At 47.1% G+C, this 26,106-nt stretch overlaps 1 protein-coding gene across 1 annotated transcript; it reads left to right on the top strand.

The window, feature by feature from the left end:
* The first annotated feature begins 3,312 nt into the window (after positions 1-3,312).
* MAL2 (mal, T cell differentiation protein 2) lies at positions 3,313-23,845 on the top strand. Its single transcript, XM_081874697.1, has 4 exons — positions 3,313-3,473; positions 7,645-7,815; positions 15,289-15,477; positions 21,617-23,845. The coding sequence occupies exons 1-4, from the start codon at positions 3,339-3,341 to the stop codon at positions 21,686-21,688; spliced, it is 567 nt and encodes a 188-aa protein (XP_081730823.1). The 5' UTR covers positions 3,313-3,338; the 3' UTR covers positions 21,689-23,845.
* Positions 23,846-26,106: the final 2,261 nt, after the last annotated feature.

The raw sequence follows: 26,106 nt of genomic DNA, 5'->3' as shown, positions 1-26,106 counted from the left end.
GTCTGTGGACAAACGCCGGCTCCCTCGGCCTGAAAGCAAGATGAGTGCCGCAACCCCACAGTCGCCTTTGACTGGACTTAACCATCCAGTGGTCCTTTACCTTTACCTTTTTACCTGATGCAAAAACCCAAAGAGTTGCATGTAAGAACTGGTGGTGATACACATCTGCATCTGCAAGAAGAGATGCATCCTGCTTCATCAACAGAGCCTGGATAAATACCTGTAAGCCTCTAGAGCAGGGGTCGGCAAACTTTTTCAGCAGGGGGCCGGTCCACTGTCCCTCAGACCTTGGGGGAGACACTATATTTTTTTGGGGGAAATGAACGAATTCCTATGCCCCACAAATAACCCAGAGATGCATTTTAAATAAAAGCACACATTCTACTCATGTAAAAACACCAGGCAGGCCCCACAAATAAATACAGTGGTACCTTGGGTTAAGAACTTAATCCATTCTGGAGGTCCGTTCTTAACCTGAAACTGTTCTTAACCTGAAGCCGCTGCACCGCCACTGCACGATTTCTGTTCTCATCCTGAAGCAAATTTCTTAACCCAAGGTACTATTTCTGGGTTAGCGGAGTCTGTAACCTGAAGCGTCTGTAACCCGAGGTACCACTGTAACCCAGAGATGCATTTTAATAAAAGGACACATTCTACTCATGTAAAAACACGCTGATTCCCAGACCATCTGCTGGCCAGATTTAGAAGGCGATTGGGCCGGATCCGGCCGCCAGGCCTTAGTTTGCCTACGCATGCTAGAGGCACACCTGTGTCGGCAATGCCTGTGAGCTCACAAGCCTGCTTCTGCAGAGCGTTTTTCCTTGCTGGAACATAAGAACATAAGGAGAACCTATCACCATGTCCATACACACAAAAAGGTCTGCAGTCTGAAGCAGATCCTGGAAACCTAACTTCAGTATGGACAAAAAGACTTTCCTCCATTCGTTCGAATTATGGGTGGAGTGATGGAATTCTGCTCCGCTGCTGAACTTTGAGTGGTATCTGATATAACGTGAAACAAATATATCCGCATGGAGCGACAACGACAACTCCCAATTCTGCATTGTGAGGAATGTGCAAAAGCCGACTTCTGTAATGTGCAAAGGGGCAGACCGAGCATCTTTCCCCCATCTCAGGTGTATACTTGAAGAAGCATCCATGTGGATCCCAGGTAACCACTATGCATCCTGCAAGCTGCATACACAAGATGCAAGAGGTGAGATGCAAATTCCCTCATCTGTAGCATCATCCCTGTCCTCTTTTGCATCTGGACAACCTAGTTCAGACTCCTGGCTGGCTGCTCTTCCCACATCTTTGGCTATTTCACCCCGCTTTCAAAGGCACAATTGGAACAGGAAGAGAACGAAACAGTAAGAGGTTACTATTGTACTACAATAGTAACAAAACAGGAGGGATGCGTGTGGCGCTGTGGGTTAAACCAGAGAGCCTAGGACTTGCTGATCAGAAGGTCGGCGGTTTGAAACCCCGCAACGGGGTGAGTTCCCATTGCTTGGTCCCTGCTCCTGCCAACCTAGCAGTTCGAAAGCACGCCAGTGCAAGTAGATAAATAGGTACCGCTCCAGCGGGAAGGTAAATGGCATTTCCGTGTGCTGCTCTGGTTCACCAGAAGTGGCTTAGTCATGCTGGCCACATGACCTGGAAGCTGTACACCGGCTCCCTCGGCCAATAAAGCGAGATGAGCGCCACAACTCCAGAGTTGGCCACGACTGGACCTAATGGTCAGGGGTCCCTTTACTTTTAACACAACAGGAACATGCATATATTTACATATCAATGGTGGCCAACACTCCATGCATCTAGGCCAGGGGTGGGGAACCTTTGGCCCAGTGGCGTAGCGTGGGTTGTCAGCACCCGGGGCAAGGCAAGTAATTTGCACCCCCTAACCCGTGGATTTGCGCCCCCTAACCCGTGGATTTGTGCCCCCTAACCCTAACCCCCAGATGTTGCACCCGGTGCAGCCGGGCCCCCCCTGCACCCCCCACGCTACGCCACTGCTTTGGCCTTCCTGATGTTGCTAAACTACAACTCCCATCTGTCTCAGCAAGCATGGCTAATGCCCAAGGATGATGGGAGCTGCATCAGGAGGCTCAAAGGTTACCCACACCTGATTAAAGCCATGAAAGCTATCAGGCAGCAATAAAACTTGTACTAATCTTTACAGTACCACCAGGTTCTTGGCTGATTTTTGCTGCAGCTCGGAGCAGACCTGTTGAAATTGGTGCATTTTGGTAACTTTGGTAGTCTTGATTTCAAGGGGTCTGCTCTTGAGTATGACTTAGCTGGGGAGTCACTCCAACAGCATTTCCCTACTCAGAAGTAAGCCCCCATAGCAGTGGCGTAGCGTGGGGGGTGCAGGGGGGGCCGGCCGCACCGGGCGCAACATCTGGGGGTTAGGGAAATCCACGGGTTAGGGGGCGCAAATCCACGGGTTAGGGGGCGCAAATCCATGGGTTAGGGGGCGCAAATTACTTGCCTTGCCCCGGGTGCTGATAACCCACGCTACGCCACTGCCCCATAGAGTTCAATCGGTCTCACTCCCAAGCAAGGGTGCACAATGCTTTTAAAAAGGGGCCTTAGCTCAAGAGCAGAACATCAGCTTTGCACGTGTAAAGGTCTCCGGGTTGGACTGGGAGAGATCTGCGCCTGAAATCCTGGAGATCCCTGTTGCCACTCAGTGTGGCCAATGCAGAGCTAGACGGGACAATTGTCCGACTCAGTTTCCTATGCTCCTGAGCGTGTGCAAAGTGCAAAGTTCTTTTTCCTTCCTTCTTTCCTAGCCTTCCCCCCCCCCCAACACAAATCGGGCACCAGGGATGCCCCCTCCAGAAAAAAAAAACCCTTAAAAAGGACTCGGTGCTTAAAGACGGCCAAGATTGACGCAGGCCAAGTCTGTGTCAGCCTGTACAGCGCCGAGCACACGCTTTGCCTTGATTAAAGAGGCGTGTGGAAGAAGCGTGTGCGTGTGCATGCGCGCGCACGTGTGTTTGCGTTGCCATGATCAAGACGGAGCCCCCTCTAGCTCGGCACCGGACGCGGGAAGGTGGGCGCCAAGGCCGCGTCGGCGATCGGCGAAAGGGGGCGGGGGATCGGCGGGGCGGCGCCCAGCGAGTACACTCTCCCGGCCCGCCACCTGCGCCTCCGCGCTTCCCTTTCTGGTCCCTCCTTCTTCCTTCCCTACCTGGCCGCGGCCACGTCAGGGGCTCCTGCTGCTGCTACTGCCGCCGCCGCTCCTGCTGCCTCTCTCCCTCCCTCCCTCTCGCCCGATCGCTCGATCCCTGCTCTGGGATCCCCCCCCCCTCACCTACCCCGGAGGAACCATGATCTCCTCCCGAGGGGGCGCCATGCCGCCGCCCCCCAACGCCACCGCCTACTACCCGCCGCCGCGCATCACCCTGCCCTCCGGCTTGGAGATCCTGCGCACCTACTCGGGGGCCTTCATCTGCCTGGAGATCGTAAGTGGGGGAGCGCGGGTGGGAAGAGAGGTGATCGGGGCGGCAGCAACAAGTGGGAGGCAGAAAGGGAGCACTCCGGGATATCTCTGCCATGACTGTGCCGGAGGGGGTTTTATGCAGTTGTGCTGCTTCGCTAGGCGCTAAAAAAACAACCACCACCAGTTGCAGTTTTTAACGTTGGTTGAAAAATATATGTTTCCCATGCATGTTTTTTCTCTTCCTAGCACTTCCCTAGCAGAAATGCACCAGGTGACATGACTGCCCCACACCTGCCCCTCTTCCCCTCTCAAACCAGGGCACATAGTTTGCTGGAATTCAGCAAGATGGATCCCCACCTTGAGTTCTTCCATGGAAGAAAGGTGGAATACAAGTGTCTGTGTGTGTGTGTGTGTGTGTGTGTGTGTGAGAGAGAGAGAGAGAGAGAGAGAGAGAGAAATATCTAAACTGACACCAGGGTGAAAGGTGTACCTGTTCAATTGCTGCTTACCAAACACAGCTGTTAGTCATGAGATTCCCTAACCACTTCTTAAAATTGAATTTATCTATTCCCTCGAAGTCTTTCCTAGCTACAGCTTTTCTCATTTCCCCACCCCCATCCAGCCTTTCCAAGGTGGCCAGATGCAAAAGAGACAGGGCACTCCATAGAAGAGGAAATTTCAGCAGGTGTTGCATACCTCCACCGCAACTCTCTCATCCTGACCAGTTCATACACCCATTCCATTCAAGGTTAACTGGCTTGTTGTCAAAGCAGCCTCAGAGTATGTGGTGACAGCCAGTCTTGGGTGTGGCTCATCGCAACTACAGATTGCAACCTTCTTGCACCATGGATAGCGAACTCTGCCTGCCCAAATGTGGTTGGACTTAGCCCTAGCCAGGATAGCTAGTGGCCGAGGATGATGGAAATCGTGGTCCACAGCTTCTCCAGCCCTCTTCTGTGCTATCATAGACACTGCTAAGCCAGGTTTAGTTTCAGAGTTCCCCTGGCACGGCTCCTGTAACGGCATGCAAAAATTCAAGAGCTGGCATTTCCCGCAGCAACGAGAAAATTTTCTTCCTTCTATGCAGCTGTTAAAATCCATAGGAGCCCAGCCACAAAACTGGGTTGGCAACCTTGTTTTTTCTTTTCTTATTCTCACCTGTGTGGATGTACCCAGTCTGCTACACCCTCCTCAGACACACCCACATTACAGGAACACCTCTCCCTACTATTCTCACCTGCTCTCATTATTTCTCAGGATCATAGAATCATAGAACTGTAGAGTTGGAAGGGACCCTGAGGATCATCTAGTCCAACCCCCTGCAATGCAGGAATATGCAGCTGGTCCATACAGGGATCGAACCTGTAACCTTGGTGTTATCAGCACCATGCTTTCCTGAACTTCATTCTTCCTCATGCGTTCAGCTCCACGATGCTTCCACTCCCTGTTACCCACATCCCTGGACCTGCTAAAGACAAATACTGCCCCCTCAAAGGCGCTTTAAATCCAGAGTATGATTCACAAAATGGACAGTTTATCATATACTATTTGCCTAACAAGCCAAACTGGAAATCCAATCACAGGCTTCCCTCTCTTAAAACCTGCCATTTAATTGTAGAGTAGATTCATTGAACTCTCTCCGACCGCTGCGCATACACAAATAATTTTAGTAATGGATTTCAATCTGTTCTTTCCCTTCTCTTTAAAATTCATGTTTCCTGAACAAGTTTGCATGCTAATTGTTTGCTGTAGCAATTAAAATGCTTGCTGGTTCACAAGTAAATAAACTACGTCTAGACTATACTGAAGCGATCCATACGTTGTTTGTGTGGACAGTTGTCTCTTGCACTCCAGAGTTGTAACTCCTTAGAGACAGGGAGCAATTGTGAAATGAATTGACTTTTGTGTTGCTCTCTCTTGGTAGAGATGCAGGGATATGGAGCAAGACTGCCTGCTTGAAATCCAAAGCTGCAAATTCCTATGCAAATAACCCGGGTGTAAGCCCCATTGAATGCGCTGGGACCTACTCCCAAGTAAACATGCATAGGATTATCTTGTATGTGCCTAGAGTTTTCCAGAATAAGCAAGTGATTAAGAGCAGAACAGCGTTTCCCTCTTTGAGATCGAAAGTAAATTCCCTCCTTGTTTGCTTAGTAGGGTCATAAATATTTAGCGACTGGGGAGTGAACGCCTTGCAGAGCTCAAGTTAGACAGAAGGCGCAAAATAGGAGCACAGGATCATGCAGATAGGTGGCGGAGTTAGTAAATTATCCAAGCAAGATCATGGAAGAAGAAGAAGAGTTTGGATTTGATATCCCGCTTTATCACTACCCGAAGGAGTCTCAAAGCGGCTAACATTTTCCTTTCCCTTTCTCCCCCACAACAAACACTCTGTGAGGTGAGTGAGGCTGAGAGACTTCAGAGAAGTGTGACTAGCCCAAGGTCACCCAGCAGCTGCATGTGGAGGAGCGGGGAAGCGAACCCAGTTCACCAGATTACGAGCCCACTGCTCTTAACCACTACACCACACTGGCTCAGTGGACTGGACAGTGTCTACTGCAGTGCAGGGAACCCTTGGCCCTCCAGGCAGTGCTGAACTACAACTCCCAACAGCTCTTGACAGCATTGACCAGGGATGATGGGAGTTGTTGTTCAGCAACAGCCAGAGAGCCAAATGTTCCCCCACACCTGGTCATAGAGCCATGGAATTGACAGGGGTCTCAAAAACCATCTAGTCCACCCGCTGCTCAACACAAGGAAAACAGATCTGGGGCATCCCTGACTGATGGCTTGAAGACCTATAGTGAGGTACAGCCCACCAGCCTCCTAAATAATTGGGAAGCTGCTCTTACCATTAAGAAGTTTATTTTAAGGCCTAACAAACCCAGGACAGTTCTGACTTACAGCAAGTATGGACAGAAGGAGCACACAGTTTGGCTGAAATTAAACAGGTGTGGTTAGTTCCTGAATGGGAGACTGTCTGAGAACCCTGCGAATGCCTCCTTCAGCTCCCTGGAGGAATAGAGAGATAGAAGTATGTAATACAACGGGTTTGCGCTTAATTTCCGCCTGCAAAAGTGTTCTTAGTGGAAATGGTTCACCAAAATGCCCTACCTTCTTTGCAGTTGGCAGGTTCCCCCTTCCCTGCTGCTCCTTCAGCTCCACTCTTTTCTCCAACCAATCAGGGATCACACAGCGAGCACAATGACACCCCATCTCCACGTAGCCCATGAGTGTATCTCCGTTGCTGAGGCAGCCAAGGCAAGGCTCCCTGGCAGGATGCAGCGATTCCTCTCACAGCATGACAAGGATCATTGGTCCAGTTGCCTTGGCAACAGGGACATTTCTTCTCATGTACACCCAGGCACTGCTGCGCCCTTTCCTGCCTTCCCTGGGAAAAAAATCACAGGGGGAAAGTGTGCTTTTCAGGGTGTGCGGAAGCGCTAGCAAAAAACCAAGCCGTTCCGTTTTGACTTAGTCCTACAAAGTACTCCCTGTTTCCTCTTCCAAGCGTTCGCTTTGCCCTTCGGAAGGGCCTGAGAATGACCACCCTGCAGTCTGTGTCATTTGATCCCTGGCCAGGAGACCATTGGATCCACCATAAACCAGAGGCTTTGTGGGTGTGGGGGAGTGCCAGAGGGCCCATGGCTCCAGGCGTGGATTTTTGAGGGGGCAAATCTTGGGCTTAGGTATCCTGGGCCCAAATCATTCAGGGCTCTGTCTATCAACACAAAAGCCTTGAACCTGGTGCATGGCATTTGCTGCCCACATCAGCTGTCTAGCTATTGTTTCCTATACAGTGGTACCTCTGGTTGCAAGCAGGATCCGTTCCGGAGGCCCATTTGCAACATGAAAAGAGCGCAACCTGACGTGCCATATCTGCGCAGGTGTGTGGCGCGATTTGGTGCATGCACGAGCGGCAAAACCCGGATGTAACCCTTTCCGGTACTTCCGGGTCGCTGTGGGATGTAACCTGAAAGAACATAACATGAAGCAAACGTAGCATGAGGTATGACTGTATTCAGAATTGAGTGGCAATGTTCCAGGAAGTGAGGGAAGCTCCACTTCTGGCAAACGGTGACTTTCTAAAGTCCGGGACGACACATATTTTGTAAATACAGTGTGATTATTGTGCACATACGTTTCAGTTTTAAGACCTCCTTTTGTTTTGTGTTTTCCCTTTGTGTTCTCAGCTGTTCGGAGCACTTGTCTGGATTTTAGTATCCGCCACCCACGTCCCTCTGCCGCTGCTGCAGGGCTGGGTGATGTTTGTGTCGGTGACGGCTTGCTTCACCTCCATCTCCTTCCTCTGCGTTTTCCTCTTCAGTTACAGAGAAAGAATCGCAATTGATTGGAACCGTTTGGTAAGCATTTAAAAGGCAGCACATTGTCGTTATTATTATTATTAAATAGACATCAGTTAATAGCAGTGTCTTCGGGGGCTGTAACATTCTCTGGAAAGTTGGACCCAATTTGCAGATGCAGTCTCAAGTTTGTTAGCAGGTACAAAACAACAAAGCTAGAAAAAACACATTTTATTTATTTGATTTCAACCCCACCAAGGAACTGAAGGTGGTGACATACATGGTTCACCCCTCTCTGCATTTTACGACATCCCTGTGGGGTAGGCTAGGATAAGAAGCAGAGAGTGGCCCACAGCCACCCAGTAAGTTTTGAACCTTGTTCTCCCAGTTCCTGGGATCCCACAGGACAGAGAGTGGTCTAAACCACTGAGCCTCTTGGGCTTGCCGATCAGAAGGTCGGTGGTTTGAATCCCCACAATGGGGTGAGCTCCCGTTGCTCTGTCCCAGTTCCTGCCAACCTAGCAGTGCGAAAGCACACCAGTGCAAGTAGATAAATAGGTACCACTGTGGCGGGAAGGTAAACAGTGTTTCCGTGTGCACTGGCTTCCGTCACAGTGTTCCATTGCGCCAGAAGCAGTTTAGTCATGCCGACCACATGACCCAGAAAGTTGTCTGTGGACAAACGTTGGCTCCCTTAGCCTGAAGCAAGATGAGCACCACACCCCATGGTCGCCTTTGACTGTACTTAACTGTCCAGGGGTCCTTTACTTTTACCTACCTTTTAGTCCCCCTAGGGCTCTTAACATTTACAGCTCAATAATTTGTATGTTTTCACTCCCAAGTAATGGATGCATAGCATTGTAGCAGTAATGTATAGGAGCAATCAGAATTTATTAAAATGTCCCTCCAGTTATATCAAAGCAGATAGATATAGACATAGACTTAGAGGTATAGATATAGATGTTTTCTTTTGTATAAGTGCCTCCCAAAGCCATGGATATTATTATTTAATACTATTCTAATGATTGTTGAATGTTACTTTTTTGATATCGGTTACCTGTTTTAAAGTTATGTTTTATTATCACATTTTTGCATTGCATTAGATTATTATAAGATGTCCATTTTTTGTTTCTTCAGCTTGTAAAACTGCCTTGGGTGTTGTAAGATAGAAAGATGGTATACAAATTAAAAATGATGATAATGATGATGACGGATGATAAACTTCAATTTTTAAGAGAGGTATCCGTTCTTGTGTGAGAGGGCAGGGGGCATGCCTTTTTTATTAAAACCCCTACTGCAGCATTGGAAATAAGACTCTTCTCCGATCTTAGAGCACCTGATTTTTTCAACAAATGTGTAAATTAATGCTGAAACAATTTAGTTTATTATGATGCATGCAAATAGCTCCAAGGTGACAGTGTGACAGCCACACTTTCCCATTAGCATTTTGTAAATCTCTGCTTTATTAGGAGGAAAAGTTGTGCATCTTTCACGACTAATTAGCAGTTACGCGGGGCAGAACATTTTCCATTTCATAAATTCATCAGTACCGAATAGATGTCAGTTGCAGATACAGCGCTAGGCAGGTCTTGGCCGTTTCAAAGCTTTTAGCTTTGTTTACTGAGCACAAGTAAAATAAACATGCTATGTTAGATCGCTTCTAGTAGTCAAATAATGTACGAAGGGCACAACATTGGCTACCTCTCTTCTAAGGCATCGGGGGAGGAAACCACCTTTTCAAAGTGAAAAATTTACAGTGCGAATTACCATATTCCAATTCAAAATTTCCTGTAAACTGCACATCACTGCTGATTCACAAGTGTGAGTTCATCGCTTATCACATCACGGCTCTTTGCTGAATGTGTGAACTCTCTCAACTGGGAAAAGTGCATTTGAAATGATATGGCTTCTCCTCTCCATGGGGATTGTTCTAGGATGATACTTATGCAAATCATAACTTGATGCATTAACATGCATGCCCTTGGCTGGCTAGTTGATGTCCAGGAAGACTTAAAGGAGCCTTCCTGGGTCCTCAGACATTGTTGGGTTACAATTCTCATCATCCCAGACATTTGCCTATACTGGCTGGGGATGATGGGAGTTGTGGTTCAAAAACATCTGGAGACCCAGGTTTGGGGAAGGCTATATTACTATGGCTGTGAACATGATTGCTTGGGACACTACTATTCTAGAATGAGGGTGGACAGAAATTAGCTGCTGATGCAGTTTTATGTCATCTGATCAAGTCCACAAAAATGTTTTGCTCTTAAGGAAGTCAAACCCTCCTGATGGGTAGCCAGGGTGATGTTCTCCAGATGTTGCATCCGTAATGCCCTTCATCCCTGACCACGAGCTGGGAGATGATGAGAGCTGGAGTCAAGTAACATGGAGCTTTTCAAGCAGAGGTTGGATGGTCATCTATTATGGATGCTTTAGCTGAGATTCCTCCATTGCAGGGAGTTGGACTAAATCAGTGATGGGCAAACTTGGCCCTCCATCTGTTTTGGGACTACAATTCCCATCACCCCTGACCACTGGTCCTGTTAGCGAGGGATGATGGGAGTTGTAGTCCCAAAACAGATGCAGGGCCAAGTTTGGCCATCACTGGACTAAATGATCCTTGGAGTGCCTTCAAACTTTACAATTCTATGGTTCTACCACCTGGAGGGCACATTGTGTTGCTCTTGAAGTACTGTGGACACTGGATTGTCTACAGTGCTGCTCCTGCTCAGAGCAGACCCAGGCAAGTTATTGAAACTGACTACTTCATGGTCATTCATTCCAGTGAGTCTACTCAGAGTAGGACTAATATTGGCGGCAACCCAGAAACTCTGTGGAGGCTGTGCAAACTAGCAGAGGAGAGCAGCTTTCAAGACCGCACTATGCTACAGGGCCACTGGAGAGATTGTAAACCTTTCAGACCCAAATCGAAGCACTTAGAAATTCTCTCACTCCCGTGGGTGAACAATTCCATTAGTTTCAATGGAAGCAAATTTCAGCTGGGGATAGGCTTGTCAACGCCTACTCCTCAATGTTTACGCCATGCCTGCAGAGATGGAACCCTCGTGGTTTATCTGGGTGTTCCTTCGGTGTTGCTGTGGCATTATATCCATCTCTTTGTCTGTTGTGTGCGCGCAGAGTGGGAGCACTCTGAAAGCACTTTGGATCTGGAAAGCCACAAACACCTCCGTGTATGTTTGCATTCATCCTTTCCTTGCTTGCACAGCAAACAAGAAAGGCCCATGGCTCTGTTGCAGAACTCAGGCTTCGCCTGCACAACACGCCCCAGTCTGCAGTGCCATGGAGAATTGCTTGCTCGTTTGACCTTTGTTTTACACCAGGCGCTTGATTTGTGTCAGCTAATGCAGGTCCAGGCCTGCCTGCTGTATGTCCCACACCAGGGAACCATTCCTAAATTACGTCGGGTCTTTGCATCAATTTTGCAGCATAGAGTTAGCCATATTGCCATATTGCCTTTCATTGCACACTTTGGGCTCCTCCATACAACCTGTTTGTTGAGCATTCATCCTGAACCGCTTGCACAAAGCTCATGCAGTGCTTAGAGAAGGCCTAGTCTGTATTCAGTGTTTGTTTTTATTTGTCTGCGGAGAAGATAAACAGCAATGAGCATTCATCCTCATTTGTTTGTTTGGTGGTTATACGTCTTCCCATTCATCCATTGTTAATGACGGAAGGACCACAGCTTGATGGTAGAGCATCTTCTTCGCATGCACAAGACCGTGCGTTCAATCCCTGGCATCTCCAGGTGGCGCTGGGCACGCCTTCTCCTACCTGAAACCCTGGAAAACTGCTGCCAGCCAGAGTAAACAATGCTGAGCTAGATGGTTTGACTTGGGGTAAGGCAGTTTCCTATGTTTATCCCACGCTTTATAGCGCATATCCCTGTCATTTTCCTGTCTGCAAAAGGTCTTTTAAAAAAAGCAGCTGATTTGTTATCCCAGAATCCTTTTTAATTTATGCAAACCTACATTTCCCTTGGGACGCGGGTGGCGCTGTGGGTTAAACCACAGAGCCTAGGACTTGCCAATCAGAAAGTCGGCGGTTTGAATCCCCGCCACGGGGTGATCTCCCGTTGCTCAGTCCCTCCTTCTGCCCACCTAGCAGTTCGAAAGCATGTCAAAGTGCAAGTAGAGGAAAGGTAAACGGCGTTTCTGTGTACTGCTCTGGTTCGCAAGAAGCAGCTTAGTCATGCTGGCCACATCACCTGGAAGCTGTCTGCGGACAAACGCCGGCTCCCTTGGCCAATAAAGCAAGATGAGCTAGCAACCCCAGAGTTGTCCGCGACTGGACCTAACGGTCGGGGGTCCCTTTACCTTACATTTCCTTTAGAGTGGCTTCACTGAAGTGGGAGCCAATCCTGGTAAGGGAGCTGTTCTCTCTGAAGTTTGGAGCTGTCAGTAGAGTCTGTCCTAGTATGGAGACTCTTCAGTGGTGCAACTGGAATAAATAAGGGAATAGGGGTAAAAATCTCTGGCAGTCTGGGGACTCAGCTATATAGCTGCAAATAAAATGTTTTAAGTGCAATATGCAATGTGACACTAGATGGTCGACAGTGAACTGTATGGAAAATTCAATGTATTTTTTATAAAATGCACAAAAAAGCATTTTCAGAACATTTTTTTGTACGTGTGTAGATTCCACCTGGGATTCCTTGTTTCCGTTACAGAGTGGAGGAGGTAGCAGCAGCAGTGGAGGAAGCCGCTTGGGTGCCTGGGGTGGCGTGCCCAGGGGCGGGGCGAGCCACCCATAGGGGTGGGGCACACTGCAGGGCCTCCAGAGTCTGCCTGCCTCCTCCCACTCAGCCACCCTACAGCTGGTGGGGAGGCAGCGGGCGGACTGTTTGGGCAGCGCGGGGCCTGCGTGTGCCCAAGCCACCGTGTCTCTCCCGGGAGAGATGCATGGCTCGGACGTGCTGCAGGCCCCACGGTGAGTGGTGCCCGCCATTTGTCACCCCCTTCAGTGGTCACACCTGGGGCGGCCCACATCTGCCACACACCCCTTCCTCTGCCCCTGAATAGCTGTTGTGAGGGGGCAAGACAGCTGAGTGGCATAGGGAAGCTAGTGGGTGTGATCCAGAGGTGTCAAGGGCATCAAGAGAAAGAAGCAGTGGGCTTGCTGGCATGGCTGCCATTTTAATTGTCCCACAATGCAACACCCTTTTGGAATGGGTGGGTCCTCATTTTGTCAGTTCTGTTCCAGTGGTTTCCTGGTTTTGTCTGTGTCGAAATAATGGTGTGGGTTATTGAATTTGGACCCAAAAATCTTTAAAAAACAAAAACATGCCTTTCCCTCTGGCAAAGGTTTCTGTCCTTCTACTAGTGACAGAGAACTTTATTGTACTGGTTGCCAAGGGGCAGAGGAAGTTTCAGGTGGGTAGAGGAAATGAGATCATCTACCTTCTGAAAACACCCACAAAGACCTGTGCACACTGGGCTACTCATACGGGATGTATGTGGTCCCTTCATCGGCCAGAACTTTGAGCAAAGGTGTTGCCCATTGGACAACTGAAGACCTAGGAGATGAATGGTGGTCCTTAGTCCATGGTCACTACAAACTGCTTATTGTGCTGCTTGTTTCCTCAATGGATCCTGGTTCCCTTGTGTGTTCCTAAGACAGGAACAGTAATTGAATTTCTGTGAATTGCCTTGTGGCTTCATCTGTCATACTCCAGGAGAATGCCCTTTCATATGATGGATGGTGTGGGTGCCTGTGTGAGAAGGGAAGGCCTTATATTCAAAGAGGATATTGCAGCGGTTCTCTGTGAGATCTCACACAGAGACACATTATGTACATATTTACACACACACACAGCCTGCGTTTCCACTCACTGGAGCCACAAATCTTGCCACACTCTCCTTCCAGCTACCTCAAATGCAGTACACATTACTTTTTTTCTGTAGGGTTGAACAGCAGCTGTTCGCTCATATGAGAGAAACTAAAGAAGCAAACCTGGGGAGTTTGCTAAATGTTAGGAGGAAATCTTCCAGCCTACACCATCCCTGATCTGATCTTTTCCCTGGGGGGGGGGGGGAAGTATGCGGGACACATTTGGCATTTCCCAACAATATTGTTTGGTAGCTGCTGCAGGAGTGAGCAACTACCAAAACCCTAAGCACAGCGACATCCCATTTTTCCTTTTGCAAAAGGTTGCCAAAGGAACATTGGCTGACAGCAGTCAACATCCCCTGTAACACAGGGTTAGGCCCTGAGTTCATTCCTGTTTTGTTTCTACCATATAAATCAAGGTTGGGAAACTTTGGGTCTGTGGGCCAAAAGTTTGAGTTTGTTTGAAACCTAAACAGCTTATCTCTTATTCCTTTGTAAGTGTTTCTAAAAACCGTTTTTGTAAACTCAGGGAAGCGTTTCAGCCCTGCTCTTTAGTTTGCTGGTAATCATTTAAAATCATTTAAGGTTTACAATGTTCTCATAAATAGGGCTATGTTTAAAACTTGTCATTGAGGTTTTTATACCTTTTTTGTAAACTCAAGGAAGCGTTTCAGCCCTGCTCTTGAGTTTGTTTGAAATCACTTTAAATCATTTCAGGTTCATAAAATTCTTTATTTCCTTCTGAGGAAATTGATTGGTTCAGTGAAACGAGTTTTGTAGCCGGCGTCTCATAAAGTCTTTGTTTAATTCTAGGTCAATTTTTCCTTAATTTTTTGTTATTTTTGTTATTTAATTCAATTCTATAGTCGATTACATCTCGTTTCAAGGATTCTCACAGCAATTCTTTTCTTTTGTTTTGTTTTGTGTAATTTCTTGGTTCCGTGACTGTATTTTTTCACCGAAGGTGGCCCTCTAGGCTGCTGTCTCTGGCTCTTAGAATTCTCCTCAGGCCACAGCCCTCACTGGACACCCAAGTATATTTGCTTGGCTGGGATGTGTCCTTGAGCTCTGATAACCAACCCTCCAACATTCTTCAGATGAAAATCAGGAAATGGGTCCTTTCGGTGCTGTGCTTCCATGCAAGTCAGCAGGCTCATGCGAAAGCACAGCTCTGAAAGATCTTCCCAAACTCAGCGGTGGCAGTGCTGGAGAGGGAGAAATTGGGACATTCTGCCATCCAATCAGAAGCCAGGATGGCTTCTGTAATTTCAGTATTTCACAGGAAAATTGGGATGGCTGAGGGGTGTGTATAATGCCTCTTGCTTCCCTAGAAGGGTGGGGGTGGGTGGGTAGGAATTAGCCTACTGCAGAAAGGAAAAACCCACGTGTGGTGCCCTGCCTGCTTCAAAAGACAAAGGCTGTGTGGAGTAGTGGTTAGAGTGTCTGACTAGGACCTGGCAGGCTCAAGTCCAGAAGCTCACTGGGTGACCTTGGGCCAGTCCTTGTCTTTCAGCCTTTCAGTGGTTGTGAGGATAAAATTGAGAGGGGAAGATGCAGGTTCCTCTGCCTTGAGCTCTGTGGAACAGAGGTGGGGTATAAATTTAATAACAAATATTAATCCTGCTTTTATTTATTTTATTGTTCCGCTCGAACCGACTCTTTATTTTAATTTTTCTTCCTTTTCAGGATTTCATTTACCACGCAGGTGTCTTTGTCTGCTATTTTGGGACCTTTCTGCTGCAAGCGGCAACCACCTCTTTGCACTCTCACCCGGTGAAGTACACCGTCAATTTCGACACCACCAGGAACGCCAGTACCACTAGCTTTGAGAAGCTTCTAAGTGAACACGAATACAACTTGAGCATCGCAGCTGCCGTAAGTATTATAAAGGCACATCCTTAAAGGGGGAGAAGGGACAAGTTTGTCCCCCCTCTTCTCTCTCTTTCGGACCCGTCTTCCTCTCCTGACCATGAGAGGGCTCTGATGGGATACAGTGGTACCTCGGGTTAAGAACTTAATCCGTTCCAGAGGTCCGTTCTTAACTTGAAACTGTTCTTAACCTAAGGTACCACTTTACTTAATGGGGCCTCCCACTGCCGCCGCACCACGATTTCTGTTCTCATCCTGAAGCAAAGTTCTTAACCCAAGGTACTATTTCTGGGTTAGCAGAGTCTGTAACCTGAAGCGTCTGTAACCCGAGGTACCATTGTACTGCAATGCCTTGAGGGCTTACCCAGGCTTCCTTTTGTGTTGTGTTCCTAGACAGTGGTCCACGCTTTAAAGCTCTGTGTCCGAGCAGTTACTTCTTTGTCCTGGAGGTTTTCCTGGGGAGGCCCACATTTAATCTTTTTCAGGCCGGAATAATAATAATAATAATAATAATAATAATAATAATTTTTATTTATATCCCACCCTCCCCAGCCAAAGCCGGGCTCAGAGCGGCTAACATCATACAAGTAAGGCAATGCATAAAAACAAGCGATCAATACATTAAGATACATCCCACAATTAATTCAAACAAATTAAAACTGGACAAGTGGCAATATTCAGGTTAAAATTGCAGGCGGTTACCAACTGTTTCCACTGATATTATAAGCAACTGTGAGTGGCCTGGGAACCTCCTTCGTGCTTGTTCTTATACAAGGAGAAAATGTGTGAGACTGAACCCTGACCAAAGGCCTGGCGGAACAGCTCCGTCTTGCAGGCCCTGCGGAAAGATGTCAAATCCCGCAGGGCCCTAGTCTCTCGTGAGAGAGTGTTCCACCAGGCCGGGGCCATGGCCGAAAAGGCCCTGGCTCTGGTCGAGGCCAGTCTGTTCTTTCTGGGGCCCAGAATCGTTAGGATGTTGTTATTTGCAGACCGTAAGGTCCTCCATGGGGCATACTAAGAGAAGCAGTCCCATAGGTATGAGGCTCCTAGGCCTTATAGGGCTTTAAAGGTTAAAACCAGCACCTTCAACCTGATCCTGTACTTCACCGGGAGTACCCTACTCAAGCTTTGCCCACTTTAAGTAGAGAGCCTCTAGTATACCTGAAGGAGCGTCTCCACCTCCATCGTTCTGCCCGGACACTGAGGTCCAGCTCCGAGGGCCTTCTGGCAGTTCCCTCGCTGCGAGAAGCCAAGTTACAGGGAACCAGGCAGAGGGCCTTCTCGGTAGTGGCAGCCGCCCTGTGGAACACCCTCCCACCAGATGTCAAAGAGAAAAATAACTACCAAACTTTTAGAAGACATCTGATGGCAGCCCTGTTTAGGGAAGCTTTTAATGTTTAATAGGTTATTGTATTTTAGTGTTTTGTTGGAAGCCACCCAGAGTGGCTGGGGAAACCCAGCCAGATGGGCGGGGTATAAATAAGAAATTATTATTATTATTATTATTATTATTATTATTATTATTATTATTTTTAAAGTGCTCTTGGACATCACCTGCTGAGAAGGCATCAGGGAGTTTGAGGTGCTCAGTGTGCAAGGGGCAGCTTTCTGAGGGAAGAACAACTTATTGGTTGGTGTCTCTGGTGGTTTGCAGGTGCGGGGAGGCTGCCAAGGCGATTTCCCAGGTGCATTTTTTTTTGAGGGGGGGAAGCGTGTTGCTCATGGCGCTGTCCCCTAGCCAGCCCTGTTCTATCTTGCAAGGCTGGAATCTGATCAAAGCAGGGCTGGCTCAGGGAGGGCGGAGCAAAAAGGATGCAACAGCCTTGCGCCCTTCGATCCCAGCTCCTCGGGGGCAAAGCCACATGCAAGGGGCGCATGGCGTTCTTCTCAGGCTGCCGTCTCCGAGCCGCTTTCCAAAGCTTCACAAAGTGGCACAGGCCTGGTGTTGCTCTGGCGGTAAGAGCTGGTATGTCATGGCGCAGTTAAAGCACGCTCCGCCGCTGGTAGTTTGAGGGCCTCAGGGTTTAAGGGGTTGCAGCTCAGGCTTGGAGTCCAGGCCTAAACCTCGGTTCAACCCCTCCATGGCTTGCACTGCTGGTTTTCCTGATGCAGCTGGTTCTTTCTGTTCTCTGTCAGAATCTTAGTTGCTGTATAGCAGGCATTTCCAACAGGTAGATCGCAATCTACTGGTAGATCACGGGGGTGTCCCAGGTCGATCGCCACCCCCCAGGTCGATCTCCCTCCCCCCCATAAAGTTCAACAACTTTTGCTTCCTAAAACAACCTTGGTAAAGGTAAAGGGTAAAGGGACCCCTGACCATTAGGTCCAGTCGCGGATGACTCTGGGGTTGCGGCGCTCATCTCGCTATACTAGCCGAGGGAGCCAGCATACAGCTTCCAGGTCATGTGGCCAGCATGACTAAGCCACTTCTGGCGAACCAGAGCAGCACATGGAAACGCCGTTTACCTTCCCGCCAGAGTGGTACCTATTTATCTACTTGTACTTTGACGTGCTTCCGAACTGCTAGGTTGGCAGGAGCTAGGACTGAGCAATGGGAGCTCACCCTGTCACGGGGATTCGAACCGCCGACCTTCTGATCGGCAAGTCCTAGGCTCTGTGGTTTAACCCACAGCGCCACCCGCATCCCTCAACAACCTTGGCTTCTCAAAAAAAAGCTCAACCACTCTGGTCCATCCTCCAATGACAATGGGTAGATCACTGCCAGTTTTTTTAAAAAATACTGTGAGTCTCTTGGAAGTTGGACGTCCCTGCTGTATAGTGTCAGGATTATGACACTTCCTTGTTTGGGAAGTCCTGACTAGTGATGACCAGGCCCTTTTTTGGCAAGTGTAAGTGCTGTGGATGAAAGGGAGGGAGGGAAAGAGAAATAAAAAGAACACCACACTCTAGTGGTTTTGCCTGTGGTTTACGAAGCTGCAAAACAGGTTAACAGAGCAAGAGTGAGTAGGAAATCCATAATGTGGAGCTGAATTGATGCTGAGCTTACCCCATGGGTCAAGCTACTGCTCTTCACTACTGCTGCCTGTGCCACTTCTGCAGTGCTTAAATTGGGGGCAGGGCAGGGAGAGGAGCTGTGCCCCCTTACGAGTTATGACTGACCCTCTTAGCTACATAGGAAGCTGCCTTATTTTGGCTCAGACTTTTTGCCCATCAAGCCCAGTGCAGCTTGCTCGGACAGGCAGCAGCCCACCGCTTCCTATAACACAATCCCTTTAACAGGAAGTGCCAGCGAGCTTCTCTGAGGAAAGTATGTGCTTCTCCACTGAGCCACACTCCTTCCCCTGAGAGGCTGTGGGGAGGGCTGGAGCATTTCTCTAATGTCCAGCCAGGCTTCTTGGGCCCCCTTCCTCATTCATGCTTGGCACATGGGCCATTTCTGGCGATGCTTGGCCATCCAAACGCTGACACATGGTTCTCCTCCTGTCCCTTGTCTGTTTCTTCAAAGGGTCCCCTTAAGCTTTCTCCCTCCCATTATGGCTTCTATAGGACTCCAGTCCTCATTCCACCCCTAAAGTCGATGTGCTTCCTTTGAGGACACACAGTGCAGATTAGTCATCATTTCTCCTCTCCAGGAAACCCTGGAAGCTATAAGTCAGGGGTAGCCAACATGGCGTCCTCCAGATTCTGTTGAACTACAACTCCCATCATCCTTGGCCATTGGGACTTGGAGTTCCACAACATCTGAAATGTGCTGTGTAAAGTACCGTATTTTTTGCTCTATAAGACTCACTTTTTCCCTCCTAAAAAGTAAGGGGAAATGTGTGTGCGTCTTATGGAACGAATGCAGGCTGTGTGGCTATCCCAGAAGCCAGAACAGCAAGAGGGATTGCTGCTTTCACTGCGCAGAGATCCCTCTTGCTGTTCTGGCTTCTGAGATTCAGAATATTTTTTTTCTTGTTTTCCTCCTCGAAAAACTAGGTGCATCTTGTGGTCTGGTGCGTCTTATAGAGCGAAAAATACAGTACTCCTTTTGCAATGTTTCTGAGAATGACATACTAGAGAATACTAATATTTCACCAGACTACAACACCCAAGATTCTTTGCAGGGATCCATGACTAGTTAAACCTGTCTAAAACATATAGTAAGGCTATATCCTCAATGTCTGCTTGGACATCCACTTGAGTCACTGCCCTGGTTCCTTGTGACCCAAAAGGTGCGAATATCATGCGCAATCAGGGATTAGTTATCTTTTTATAAGAACAAAACCTGGGTTGCATTGCTAAGCATGCTTACGTAAGGATACACTTTGAACTTGGTGGGGCTGGTGCTCAGATAGATCTGCTTTATTACCAAGGCATTAGGGAGACATCAAAGCCATTAAGCAATCTATGGAGCACAGTCCCAACGTTAGAAAGAAACCTGGATTACGTTTTCCCTTTAACCCTTGGAGTGGTTTCAGGTTGAGAATTAATGCCAAACTTATATAACCAAAGTTGATGTCATCCACATTATTTTAGGGTGACTCACCTTAATGGCGTTGATGAATAGGTAGATCAAAGAACATGTTATACAGGTCAAAACAAAATAAAAAAATTCCTTCCAGTAGCACCTTAAAGACCAACTGAGTTAGTTCTAGGTATGAGCTTTCGTGTGCATGCACACTTCTCTCTCTCTCTCTCTCCCCCCCCCCACACACACATACACACACTTTTCCTTTGTGAAATCTGAGGAATACTTTACTATCCCACTAACCCAACAGGAACAGTTTTGCAGGTCTTTAAAAATGTGTTGCTCTTCCCATTATTTTCTTTTAAAGTGATGATGTTTTAAGTGCCCTTTTAAGTGAGGGGAAATGGGAGGTTGGGGTTGGAAGAGAGCAGGCTCCTGCCTAAAGCTTGGAGAAAGAGGTGGGCCACTGGCGGAGGAAGAGGAGTGCGGGGGGGGGGAGCGCACCGCCACCGGCAGCGTAATCCCAGTAGGATGCCATCGCGGCTGTTCTCTGCCCCCCCCCCCCGCGCTGGGCTCCACGCCCCTGCAGGCGGTGTGCCCCGACCCCACCTGCTCTCTGCCCCGCCCCCGGTGCCGGAGCATGAAGCTCTCCACTGAGTTAGGCAAGCCACTGTGGCCAATGTTGGGGTCATTAATAATAATAATAATAATAATAATAATAATAATAATAATAATAATAATTTATTTATACCCTGGCCAGAGCCAGGCTCAGTGCAGCTAACACCAATAAAATTACAATAAAATATAATGGGGGAGGGGGAAACCAGTTGATTAATATAGGAAACAGGTCTCGGTGTTTTGATTTCTGGGAATGGAGTTGAGAGATGACCTAACCTGGGGAGAAAACTGCAAAGACCTCATGAAGAGAGCACAGCATATTTTCTGAGAATCCTCCGGAAAAACAATCTCTAAAAGGACCTGTTGATGGCATTTTACAATTGTACTGTTGAGAGTGTATTAACTTATGGTCCGTGTGTGTGGTTTGGGAGCTGCACGGGCAGGGAAAAAACAATGCTGTCCAGGGTTGTAAAGACTGCGGAGAGAATAACTGGGTGCACTCTTCCCACCTTGGATCAAATCTATGCTGCCAGGTGCCATAAGAAAGCTGCAGAGATAGCGCAGGATAGTGCACAACCCAGAAATGATCTCTTTCAGCTTCTGCCTTCTGGATTATGAAGACTAGGACTAGCTGCCTGAGAAACAGTTTCTACCCAAATGCAATTCTGGTTTTAAACGCAGTATAAGGAGTCTCTATAGGTGTATATTGTATTTTAAAATGGGGTTTCAGAGTTTTTTGGGGTTTTTGAATGTCTTATGTAGATTTTTCAATTTCATTGTTCATTGAAGCATTGTTCAGCTTCCAAAAATAGTTCAAAAACCGGAACACTCACTTCCGGGTTTTGATCGTTCGAGAGTCGATTTGTTTGGGAGCCAAGGCGTTTGAGATCCACTGTACGACAATAATAATAATAATAATAATAATAATAATAATAATAATAATATAAATCTCACTGCAAAAAGCATTCTGTTGTGGCAACCATAACCTTGATTTAAGGAGCCATGTGGTGATTAGCTTTTTTTTTCTGACTGGGAGGAAAGAGGGATTTGAAATCGAGTGGAACAGCCAATTTTCTACAGGAAAACTCACCTGGCGCTTTCTTCCTCCCTCTGCAGATCTTTGCCTTTGCAACAACTGTATGTTATGGGTGCAGCACTACCCTGGCTCTACGAAGATGGAAGCTATAGCACTAGAAGCGACAAGGCAGCTAAAGGGCATCCCGTCTCGTTTGCGTACTTGTTCCGATGATCAAATGATGTACTACTTGTGGAGTTGCAAAGGATGCTTGGAACACATTTATATTTTTCTAAGATGTTGACACACACAAACATACACAAGAAGTCTATGTCATAATTATATATGTGTGTATATAATATATATATAATATATATATTTGGACAAGGGTGGGGGAAGACTTGCTTGTTTATTTCTCCAGTTTTCAGTTGCTTATGTTAACTGATTTCCCAGGAGCGTTACCCTCTGCTACAGATAGTATTATAAAGTTGAGTGATGGAATAGGGTTATCATCGGCAGACAACTGCGTACTTTTTTTTTTTGGTGCTAAACATCTGCTTGCAAGAAAAGCAAACATCTCTACAGACGGGCTGTGTCTCTCGCACACAGGCAAACACAGGGAGGCAGCTATGAAACGATAACCCGCTGAGCATCCGCCTGAAAGCTAACTGTGTTCGCAGGCCTGCCAACATCAGCAGCTAAACACAACCTCCATTTATTTCAGTGCGGCATCCTTTGGCAACCTGGTTCCCTCCAGATGTTGTTTTGGCCCCGCTCCTATCAATTGTCATTCCACAACATCTGTAGGTTGGCAATAGGTGCAGTGGGGACTGTGCTGGACTAGGGTTACCAACTCCCTGGGTTTGGCCCCGAGTTGGGTTTTGCAGTCAATTCTCAAGGCCATCGGATAGTGTCAAACTGCAGCCTTTGAATCTTGAGTCTAGGAGGTTTTCAGTAGTATTCCTCTAAAACAGTATAAAAATAGCTTACCATTCTGAAAGAGAAAAGGTGTAAACTTTTCTATCAATGTTTCCCCAGATTTCCAGTTTCTCCAGTGGGAAAACCAGGGAGGAAATTTATCCAACCCCATATTAATTTTCCCCTGTTTCCCTTGATCTTCACATCTGTAAGTGCCACCACTCTGAGCCCCTTTTAGCTCTCTTTTCACGAACTGGCAGCTCCATTCTGAGGCGTTGGGATTCCAGAGATCTGTCCAACACCATGTGGGATTTCCGTGGAAGTCTCTTGAAATCATTTAACAATTTCTCAGGAGCCATGCTAGGTGGGTTCTCCTCATGCTCTTGAACTGATGTCTATTCAGGCAGTAAATGTAATATTTTTCAGAAAGTTGATTTCCCCCTTTTTTATTACTTTAAAAAGAAAGTAATTTATGGAAAGGTGGGTGGGTGGGGGAGTCTTTTAATATTCATTCAGTCCTTATATAAGGCTCTAGCTTTAGTTTTTAAACTGTACTTTTCACCTGTAATCTTCAAAGCATTTTAGAGGAAAAATTTCTTGCCCAAGAGGAAAAATTTAGGTAAGCAATGTACTCAAAGCTTTAACATTAGCAGAGAATGGAAGTGTACTTTTAAAAAAAAAGGCAAGCCAGGAATATTAATTGGTTGGATTTGAAATCATGACAACTAGCTAATTCAATAACCATATAGATCTCAAGTCGGGCTCTTTCTATCTGGTATTTGTTGGACTGATAATATAAATATTTTTTACAGCTCTGAATTTAAATTGTGTATCAAAATTCCTTTTTGAAACGATTTGTGTTTCTTCAAGGGAAATAGTTATATTCAGTTTTAAAATACATACCTGTATTGATTAGCACTGTAGTTCATATGATCCACGCACAAAACAGGCATATTGTTTCAACTCTGTGTGGGCTGTATAAACTTGGATTTTATTTCTTACTTCTCCTGGTCCTGTGTGTCTTACTGCAACAATATGGAGTCCCTTTCCAACTTTTGCAGGCAAGATCTGGAAAGTGCCAATGTCTAAACTCATATTATCTAATTTATATTGCAGACTCCCGCACTTATCAGAAACAGCTTTAGATTTTGAAAGCTAATAGCTTCTTGCATTGACAAATTTTGTTTCAGCAACATGTATTTATATTGCAGAGCACCTCTAAAGCATTGTTCTCAGTGTGGAAAAAATGTATATTTGTGGTCAACTGTTGTGCAGATTTCTCCCTTGAATATAAATGTTTGCACTATTTCACCTGGCTGGGCAAGTTCTTAACCCATTTATGCTTTCTGTAAGTGTGGCATTTACGCTTTCTTCTAATGAAAGTTTCTTAAAGATCATGTGAGTGGAACTGAGCCCAGATCTCCAGTTTGACTTCTTTGCATCGCCTCATTTTGTTGTGCTGCGAGACACCACGAACCAAAGGAAGGCATCGCCACTGCCTGAAACCAATGTTGAAATGGGAAAATGCAGCCTACATGGACAATTGGTAGAGGATTAGGGGCTCTGGATAGGAAACAGGCTGGATCCAGTCTAGGCATGGCAGCCTAGACAAGATAAAGGTAGAAATTGGGTTTGGAGTGCAATTTTGAGAGGAAGCGGCAGAGTCCTATTGACTGGAGCAGGGACCTAAGCAATAAACAGCTTCACAAGCCAAGGGAAGGGCTGTAGCTCAGTGCTAGAGCATCTGCTTTGCATGCAATAGGTCCCAGGTTCAATCCCCAATATCTCCATGTATGGCTGGGAGAGACCCCCAACTGAAATCTTGGGAGAGCTGCTGCCAGTCAGTGTAGAAAAAATTGAGTTAGATGGAGCACTGCTCTGACTCAGGGGACATGGGTGGCGCTGTGGTCTACACCACTGAGCCAGTGGGCCTGCGAATTTGCAGATGCAGTCTCAAGTTTGTTAGCAGGTGGCACTTTGGGTTAAACCACAGAGCCTAGGACTTGCTGATCAGAAGGTCGGCGGTTCGAATACCCGTGACAGGGTGAGCTCCTGTTGTTCTGTCCCAGCTCCTGCCAACCTAGCAGTTTGAAAGCACACCAGTGCAAGTAGATAAATAGGTACTGCTTTGGTGGGAAGGTAAACAGCGTTTCTGTGCGCTCTGGTTTCCGTCATGGTCCTCCGTGAGCCAGAAGCGGTTTAGTCATGCTGGCCACAAGACCCGGAAGGCTGTCTGTGGACAAACACCGGCTCCCTCGGCCTGAAAGCGAGATGAGCGCCACAACCCCATAGTTGCCTTTGACTGGACTTAACTCTCCAGGGGTCCTTTACCTTTACCTTTTTTTGCTCTGACTCAGTATAAGGCAGCTTCATATGTTTCACAGAGAAAGGGTACCGGAAAGGAGACGAAGAGATCCAAATGTACAGTGGTACCTCTGGTTGCGAACAGGATCCGTTCCGGAGCCCCGTTTGCAACATGAGCAGAACACAACCCGCGCCTGCGCGTCACGATTCGCTGTTTCTGTGCATGCGTGTGACGTCATCTTGAGCTTCTGCGCATGCTCGAGCGGCAAAACCCGGAAGTAACCCTTTCCAGTACTTCCAGGTCGCCGCAGGATGCAACCTGAAAACGCTCAACCTGAAGCAAACGCAACATGAGGTATGACTGTATTGGCGAAGAAAGAATCTCCCCCTCTCTCTTTGATTGGTGCGTTCAGGTTTCCCTCTTGCCTTTGAAGCTGGCTCTGAAGTTTTGCGAAGTCGTTTGTACCTTACTCGAGACACAAACGCCTTAAACCTGGGCTAGTAAGTTGGGTGAGGAGAAAGGGAGCTCTGTTGTCAGGAGGTTCAAACTGGATTTGTGACTCAACTAACTGAACCACAGCTGCTGCGGGGAGACTTTCTCAAAAGGAAGAAGGGAATTAACCTTTTCGTCTGCTTTGCCTCCAGCCTGGATGGTTCAGCAGAAGCATTTCCTGTTTGGCCTGGGAGCGCCAGGAAAATAAACTGCCAAGGCCTCTCTGATTAAATAATACTCTCCCGCCTCGTAATCCTGCTGCTTCTGAAGCATTTGTGCTTGTGGCACATTGTGCCAATGAGAAACTTGAGAACTTATAGGAGGTTTCCAAGCCATGGGACAGAGCTCAGTGGATAGGAAGGTTCAGGACAGGCAAAAAAAAGAGCTTTTTCACACAGCACACAGTTGATCTTTGATTCTTCTTGTGTTTTTATGCCTCAATTGCCAAGGTGAGTGTTTGCCATTAATGCTGTCACAGCTAATGCACCACCAGAGGACTGAGTTGCCATTTATTTTCCTGATTTGTATATTAAATTCATGGTGCATATCCCAGGCTTGTTTTTTGATAAAAAAATTAACCCCTAAAAATTCCAGCCCTACTCTCTACACTCACTCTCTCTCTCTCTCTCTCTCTCTCTCTCTGTGTGTGTGTGTGCATATGCATGTTGGACTGGTGTTGCTGTTTTTTTAAAAAACAAAAACCACCAATCTTGTGAAAAACAAGTTTTGAATGCTCACAAAGAAATTTATAAAACCAGAACTCTAAACACTGACTTTGTTTTTTGTGTTGTACAAAAATGACGTTTCGTTATATGTTCCGCACTACGCACACATGTTCTGAGGTCCATTAAAAAGTGACCCAAATATTTGGTGGTT

Source organism: Podarcis erhardii, assembly GCF_964252035.2.
Source record: "Podarcis erhardii genome assembly, chromosome: 8".
Lineage (NCBI taxonomy): Eukaryota > Metazoa > Chordata > Lepidosauria > Squamata > Lacertidae > Podarcis > Podarcis erhardii.
The sequence above is the reverse complement of the archived record's forward strand: the minus strand, read 5'-3'. Positions and strand labels throughout refer to the sequence as shown.